This window comes from Hyla sarda, chromosome 11 (assembly GCF_029499605.1).
Source record: "Hyla sarda isolate aHylSar1 chromosome 11, aHylSar1.hap1, whole genome shotgun sequence".
In the NCBI taxonomy this organism is placed as follows: domain Eukaryota; kingdom Metazoa; phylum Chordata; class Amphibia; order Anura; family Hylidae; genus Hyla; species Hyla sarda.
In genome coordinates, this window is record NC_079199.1 from 88,849,725 (window position 1) to 88,857,916 (window position 8,192).

Genomic DNA, 8,192 nt, shown 5'->3' on the forward strand with positions numbered 1-8,192 from the left:
GGTGCAAGGGGAAAGAGGCAGGGATGCTTGTAATTCCATCTCCTGCATCCACGACGATTAACATATTAGCAAGGCCGGCTAATAAATTGTATCTTTAAAATGGAGGCACTGATCCGAGTGAACAATACATGATAATACGTACAATACATGATAATACGTACAATACATGATAATCCGGTTCACACGCACTGTTGTGACTGTAACCCATTTATTCCTGCAAAGTCATAAATCTTTTTCTTTTTTTTTTTTTTTTGCCTCTTAGTTTTTTTCTTTTATATTTTGTGAGCCTATTTGTATTCTTGGTCCATCTTCCTTGTTGTTACTCTAAAAAGAAAGACAAATAAAGTTAGAAATGGCTGAAATTTACAATATGGCAGCCACATCTTCCTTTTAGCCCTGCCAGTGACAGCCTCTCTAGCGCAGTGCTATCCCAATTCTGTCATAATGACTTTCTTCCCCCCCCCCCCCCAAAATGTAAAACTTTCCTTATATACAAGCATTTTTCTGGCATGGTGGGGCAGACATTTATTATAGGGTAGCATCAGGAAGTGCAGCCATATTGTTTGTCGTCTTTGATGTAGTGTCTCGGTAATTTGTCACTTGGCCATTGACTGGATATTCCACCAAAATATTACATTTACCATTTAATTTGAAGAAGCTAATGCAAAGAGGAGATATATACTGAGCTGCTTTTTCTACTGTTCCTTTTTCTATATCAGGTTCACAGTGCCAACATCTCTTTTAGGAAAAAAATACATAAATATCAATCTTTGGCTTTACCATTTTAACTATATACAACAGTTTCTAGCAACCATACTGGACAACAATCCTTATGCTCATGTTACTGTTTTATGGACTGCTGTCGATTTTGACAGTAACAGTTGTGTTTCAATTTTTTATATATTTTTATAGAGCTGAGTATTCATATTTTTCACCAAAAGATCACCGCAGTGATCCACTAATTCCTTAATTTCCCATATATTAAAAAGGTATAACTTTATTAATTCACACACTAGATTAATCTAGTGTGTGAATTAATAAAGTTATACCTTTTTAATATATGGGAAATTAGGGAATTAGTGGATCACTGCGGTGATCTTTTGGTGAATAATTGGATTAACCCTCCATATATTGGTCTGTTATGGATCATGAGAATTCATATTTCCCACATTTTGGGATTCAAATGTTGGTAAGTATACACTGAGGTACTATAGATGCGTAAGGGTTAACATTAAATTTTTACTGCCAAGATTGATGGATCAGTTGAATAGTAATCAGATAATTAAAGGGGTACTCCCCTGGAAAACTTTTTTTTAAATTTATTTTTTTTTTTTAAATCAAATAGTGCCAGAAAGTTAAACAGATTTTTTAATTTACTTCTATTTAAAAATCTTAATCCTTCTAGTACTTATCAACTTCTATTTGCTCCACAGGAAGTTATTTTCTTTTTGAATTCCCAGTGCTCTCTGCTGACACCTCTGTCCATTTTAGGAACTGTCTGGAGCAGGAGAGGTTTGCTACGGGGATTTGCTCCTACTCTGGATAGTTCCTAAAATGAACAGAGGTGTCAGCAGAGAGCACTGTGGTCAGACAGAAAAGAAATTCAAAAAGAAAAGAACTTCCTGTGGAGCAAATAGATGCTGATAAGTACTGGAAGGATTAAAGGGTTACTCCGCCCCTAGCATCTTATCCCCTATCCAAAGGATAGGGGATAAGATGTCAGATCGCCGGGGTCCCGCTGCTGGGAACCCCCGGGATCTCCGCTGCAGCACCCCGCTATCATTACTGCACAGAGCACACTCGCTCTGTGCGTAATGACAGGGGCCAAAGGTGGCGGTCATCACTCCCCCTCCCATAGACTTGCATTAAGGGGGCGGGCCATGACATCATGAGGGGCAGAGCCTTGACGTCACGATGATCCGGCCCCTGTATCGCCGGTCATTAGGCGAGGGTGCTCTGTGCAGTAATGGTAGCATGGTGCTTTAGCGGAGATCCCGGGGGTCCCCAGCAGCGGGACCCCGGTGATCTGGAATAAGATGTCTAGGGGCGGAGTACCCCTTTAATATTTTTAACTAGAAGTAATTTACAAATCTGTTTAACTTTCTGGCACCAGTTAATTAAAATTATTTTAATAATATAATTTTTAATTAAATTATTTTTTTTTCCAGGGGAGTACCGCTTTAACCCACATGGTTTCTCATAGAAGCCTGTGCTCCCATAGACTTGCATTGAGGGGGCGGGGCATGACATAATGAGGGGGCGTGGCTATGACGTCACAAGCTCATGGCGCCAGCTCCAGCGTTCAGAACAGTTTGTTCCAAACGCTGAGCAGCGGAGTACCCCTTTAACATTGTGCATGAACCCTATGTTGTAAATTCTTGAATTATATCACTGTTCACCCTACTGAGGCCCCCAGTCACTGTGCCCACAGTCTGCCCATAACAATTCTCATATTAATTCTTTCTACACAGTTGTTTGCTTCTTAAAGTTACATATTATGTTTTATAAACACGTGCCGGGTTATCAGATGCCAGATTAACGGAATATCAAGTTTAAGTTGATAATTTACAAAATCCGTCAAGTATAAATTTCATATGTAAATATTTACCATTGTTCTTCTAATAGCTCTTGTTGGCCTTTCTTCTGCCTTGGCCTGAAGGTTTCCTAGGTGCATGGTTGTTATCTGAAGAGAAAAATTGAGAAAGTAACTGTGATAAAGTAACATAATGCAAGAGAAAAAAAATCTTATATATGGTGGTTTATATAGGAAGGCACACTGTATACCACACAGACCAGCTACATGAGGTGCAAGGCCAAGGATTCTCATAATATCATTACCTAAAAGCATTGTCCATAACTAAATCGTAATAAGGCTCCTTTCACACTATAAAATTCATCCGTTTTAAAGGGGTACTCCGGTGGAAAACTTTTTTTTTTTAAATCAACTGGTGCCAGATAGTTAAACAGATTTGTAAATTACTTCTATTAAAAATGTTTAATCCTTCCAGTACTTATTAGCTGCTGAATACTACAGAGGAAATTATTTTCTTTTTGGAACATAGAGCTCTCTGCTGAATCAAGAGCACAGTGCTCTCTGCTGACATCTCTGTCCATTTTAAGAACTGTCCAGAGTAAGAGAAAATCCCAATAGCAAACATACGCTGCTCTGGACAGTTCCTAAAATGGACAGAGATGTCAGCAGAGAGCACTGTGCTTGTGATGTCAGCAGAGAGCATTGCGTTCCAAAATGAAAATAATTTCCTCTGTAGTATTCAACAGCTAATAAGTACTGGAAGGATTAAGATGTTTAACTTTCCGGCACCAGTTGATTAAAAAAAAAGAATAATAAAGTTTTCCACCGGAGTACCCCTTTAAAGATCTGTTTGATGTTCCGTTACGAAAACCCTGAAAATCGTCCGTTAAACGGCCGTTAGAAAATCCCATTATAGTCTATGGGATTTTTATATTATCCGTTTTAACTTGTTATTAATAAAGGATGTTATTTTGTGACGGAAGATAGTAATGGGAGAAATAGTGCATGCACTATTTCTTCCGTTCATTCTCCTGTCACAGAATAACGTCCGTTATTAATAATGGGCTGTAAAGGGTTAAAAAGGGTAATGTAAAAATCCCATAGACTATAATGGGATTTTCTAACGGCCGTATGGGATTTTGTAATGGCCATCAAACGGCCGATTTTCAGGGTTTTCATAACAGAACATCAAATGGATCTTTAAAACGGATGAATTTTATAGTGTGAAAGGGGCCTTAGTCACACACTGTCTTCCTGGTTATTCTCACACTGTCCTATTCTCCTACCATTCTTCTGGTCACTGTTCTCCTGGTCATACCCACACTGTTCTCTAGGTCATTCCTACATTGCTTTCTGGTCATGGTCATTTCCACTCTGTTCTCCTGGTCATTCGCACACTATTCTAGCACTGTTCTTTGGGTTCTTATTAACACTAAAATAAAGCTGTATAAAGTATCCCTGGTTGTCAGTAGATGCCTGCCGGTGTTAAAATGCACAAAAAGGTATCAGGAGGCGCATTGGCTTTTTCCAAGCATGCCAAAAATTATCACTTTTTGGGAGTAGCAACAGAATTAGAGTTCCAAAATAGTGAAGAAGAAATTGTTTTTTGTATGAAATGCAGAAACAAACTACCCCTTTTTGAGGATGATAGGTTGTGTATGTGAAGGCCTGGTTGGAAGTATGATGGTGGATTAGTACAGCAGGAGGTGTCGGACTGGTTTTAAGAGTAGTAGGCAGCGTAGAGCAGGAGGTGGTAGACTGATGTTACTAATACCAGCCAGAGTACAGCAGAAGGTGGCTGACTGGTAGTATCCTGCGTACAGCAGGAGGTGGTGGACTGGTGTTACTAGTAGTAGCCGGCTGACTGGTGCCACTAGTAGTTTCCAGCATACAGCAGGTGTAGAAGTAGTGTCTAATCAATGGCATCTGGAATAGAAGGTTTAAACTCCTCACTGATCCATGCCTGATTAATTTCATTAAATGTTAGTTTTTCCACGTTGCTGACTGACAATCTTGTTCGCTTTTGGGTGACAACGCCTGCCGCACTGAACACTCTCTCTGAAGCTACATTGGTTGTTGGACAAGACAAAACACCCATGGCAAACTGGGCAAGTTCTAGCCAATGGTCTAATCTAATAACTTAGAAAGTCCATGGGGTCTGGGCTCATGGTGTCTGTCAGAAAAAGGGCACTGTTGAGGTAGGCCTCAACCTGGTTGTTAGTTTATATTCCTTTGAAGACAATTGATGTCATCATGTACTTTGTCATCATGTACTTCAACGTGAAGATGCCACTGCTGCTGCTGCTCCTGCCTCTTGCAGGGGTAATGCTGGCAGAGGAAGTACAGCATTGACCCTTAGAAGAGTGGAGACTGGACCCCCATTCAACAGGTGTTTGGTGCCACAAAGCTGTGGCAAACTGGCTGTGTAGCTTCTTCTTATAAAAATCCAATTTAGCTTCCTTCTCAGAAGGTGAAAAATATTCCCCCATTGCTCATTTTGGTCCATAACCAGGAATAAAAAAGATCAAAAAATAGTATGTATCCCAAAAAAGGTACCAATGAAAAGAAGAGCTTGTCCCACAAAAAATAAGACCTTGTACAATAGCAATGGCTGAAAAATTAAAAAAGGTAAGGCTGTCAGAACATGGCAACACAAAAATGGGGGGGGGGGGGATTTTAATTTTTATTTTGTTGAGAAAAGAACAAAGTACCGACTCACAGAATAAAAATTACATAATTTGTACTGAACAGTAAATGCCATAAATATTTTTTTAAATGCACAAAATGTTACAATTTTTCACAATATTTAGCATGAGCCTGCTAGTGCTAGGCTCAGCCACTGCTTCCACCTCCACCACCTTGGCAACACTCTCTAAAAGATTGATCACAGAACTCCTCTTTATGGCTGGAGCTATTTTTCAGTAGGGGAAGAAGCAAACAGTAGGGGAAGAAGCAAACACAGATGAGGAAACAGACCATCTAGGGCAGATATTTCTACCCGCCATGTAACTGTAGGCGAGGAGGAACCAACTGACAGCTGGCTCACCATCATATTGTCAGACTTTTCTTTCTCCTCCTGAAAAAGACCTTGAATGAGTCAACCAGTCCACAAGGGCCGTAATATTCTGTGAAACACAACCTCTGGCAGACGGTAATAATTTGGGATGGTTAACATGGCTGCTACTACTACCACCAGGCACTTGGCTGCTATTTCTGCTGCCTGTACTAGTGGTGGTACTGCCACAAACATTCTTACTGGAAGAGGGCATGGCAGAGATCTTCTGTCCTCTAGCCTGTCTAAGAAATCCTTTACCAGACATATTTTTTTAGGTAATTTTGATCTTTTTGGGGTCATTTTTAATTCACCTAATAGTCAACTTTAACTTTGAATGCTTTGAACTATGGTCTTACAACATGTGTTTGATTAAAACAAGAATGTGGAGGTACTAGTGCTTTACAGGCAGGGCTAATGTGCGGTATATGGAGGCGCTATTATAGCAGTGTTAGCATACAAGCAGGTAAATACAATGTGTATTTGATTAAAACAAGAATACATAGGTACAGGTGCTTTACAGGGATATTGCATCTTATATGGAGGGGATTTTATAGCAATGTTAGCTATCATGCAGGTAAATACAACATGTGTTTGATTAAAGCAAGAATACATAAGTACTGGTGCTTTACAGGGCTAATGCACATTATATAGAGGCGCATTTATAATGGTGTTAGCTTACAAGCAGGTAAATACAACGTTTGATTAAACCAAGAATACAAAAGTACTAGCACTTTACACGGCTAATACGTGTTATATGAAAGTGCTTTTATATTGGTGTTGGCTTACAACCCGTAGATATACTGTGTGTGGATATTGCTATGCTGCGTTCACAGTGACTTAAATAATGTTTTGCTATCACAGCTTTGCTCAGTTGTACAGATATTTGTATGTGCCTGGAATAAGGCTTGCTGGGATTTGTAGTCCACGATGAAGCTTCTGTAGGAGGTGACCACAAACGATGTCTCTAAGATCAGCCCACAGCTTTGCTCAGTAGTTGTACAGATATTTCAATGTGCCTGGAAAAAGAATGGCTGGGATTTGTGGGATGGACAAGAGGTCCCTGAGATCAGCCCACAGATAAATGGCTGTGCTGTGGAATATTGTTATATGGTTGATAAGGCATTTGGGATTTATAATGCAGTATTTTGGCTCCTATTGCTCACAATTATCATTATCTCTCTATCTGTGTCTCTCTCCAGAATGGCTGCCACTGAGCCCAACTTGCCTTTAAAACTGTGTAAAACTACCTACCACCTTTGCTGTCTCTTATTGGCCTAGGAGCTGATTGACACACAAACCAGCAAATCATTGAAACCTGGAGTTATGATGTGATAGTTGCAAAGAATGCTGGTCAACCTGATGCCATATTACTTCCCCCTGTGTTTCCTACTCCTCTGGGGGCCAAAACGATTAATGATTTTGCCCATTTCTCATTTCGCGTGAGCTCAACCGGGAGCCACGGCTACCCCCAAATTCAGTTCCAATCCGGGTTCTCAGGGCTCGGCTTGATGATCTCTATTCCCAAACTGGCCTTTCTCATAGGCTTTGGCCATCCAGGCATGCTAGGAGTTTCTATAGGGGTTGAAAAGGTTTCTATGGGAGGTAGCAGTATAGTAAATGTACATTGTCTCATACAACGTATTAAGAAAACCTATAAAAAGTAACATATTATGATGTGTTTAAATACAGACCATAATACTTACCATAATCCTCCTTCTCTGCATTGTTCTGGGGCTCGTGGTCGGTGTACCAGTATTTTTTTCTCCATCTCCGCCCATCTTTCCTATAATCCCCTGAAATGACATTGCCTTCATAAACACACTGCTGTATATATATATATACTTTATTAAAGCGGTACTCCGATGGAAAACTTTTTTTTTTTTTTTTTTTAATCAACTGGTGCCAGAAAGTTAAACAGATTTGTAAATTACTTCTATTAAAAAATCTTAATCCTTCCAGTACTTATTAGCTGCTGAATACTACAGAGGAAATTCTTTTCTTTTTGGAACACAGTGCTCTCTGCTGACATCACGACCACAGTGCTCTCTGCTGACATCTCTGTCCATTTTAGGAACTGTCCAGAGCAGCATATGTTTTCTATGGGGATTTTCTCCTACTCTGGGCAGTTCTTAAAATGGACAGAGATGTCAGCAGAGAGCTATGTGTTCCAAAAAGAAAATAATTTCCTCTGTAGTATTCAGTAGCTAATAAGTACTGGAAGGATTAAGATTTTTTTAATAGGAGTAATTTACAAATCTGTTTAACTTTCTGGCACCAGTTAATAAAAAAAAAATAATAATTAAGTTTTCCACTGGAGTACCCTTTTAAGCAGTGTTTCCCTATCAGTATGCCTCCAGCAGTGGCAAAACAACAACTCCCAGCATGCACACAGCTGGAGGCACACTGGTATATAGTAATAATGTACACAAAAAGAAGGTTGAAGCACCACTCTATATTTGATCACACATAGAGTACTTCTGCAACCTTCCTTGTGTGTATTTTGTTTTTGCCATAGCGTCATGCACCCGTGTGTTTTGTGGTGTGCTGGCTCTTCTTCTGTATGTTTTCTGCATAGTAAGAATGTAGATGCTGTGATGTTAGTGG

The 8,192-nt window shown here is 39.7% G+C and overlaps 2 protein-coding genes across 12 annotated transcripts in view; both read right to left on the minus strand.

Annotated features, from left to right (window-relative positions):
- The window catches only part of LOC130295503 (C-reactive protein-like), a 33,662-nt gene extending 33,383 nt beyond the window's left edge, over window positions 1-279 (minus strand). The window contains exon 1 of the mRNA XM_056546332.1: window positions 162-279. Within this exon, the coding sequence (XP_056402307.1) occupies window positions 162-168 (7 nt within the window). The 5' untranslated portion in view covers window positions 169-279. The remainder of the gene's footprint in view (window positions 1-161) is intronic.
- Window positions 183-8,192, minus strand: part of LOC130295501 (uncharacterized protein C12orf50 homolog) — a 72,640-nt gene continuing 64,630 nt past the window's right edge. For 10 of the 11 annotated variants that reach the window (XM_056546327.1, XM_056546325.1, XM_056546324.1 and 7 more), the window contains 3 exons: window positions 7,292-7,381; window positions 2,609-2,683; window positions 183-324 (listed from right to left, as the gene is read on the minus strand). In XM_056546327.1, coding sequence (XP_056402302.1) covers window positions 2,619-2,683; window positions 7,292-7,381 — 155 coding nt within the window. In that variant the 3' untranslated portion in view covers window positions 183-324; window positions 2,609-2,618. Of the gene's footprint in view, window positions 325-641; window positions 739-2,608; window positions 2,684-7,291; window positions 7,382-8,192 lie in introns of those variants that run through there. The other variant, XM_056546320.1, reaches the window with a different exon arrangement.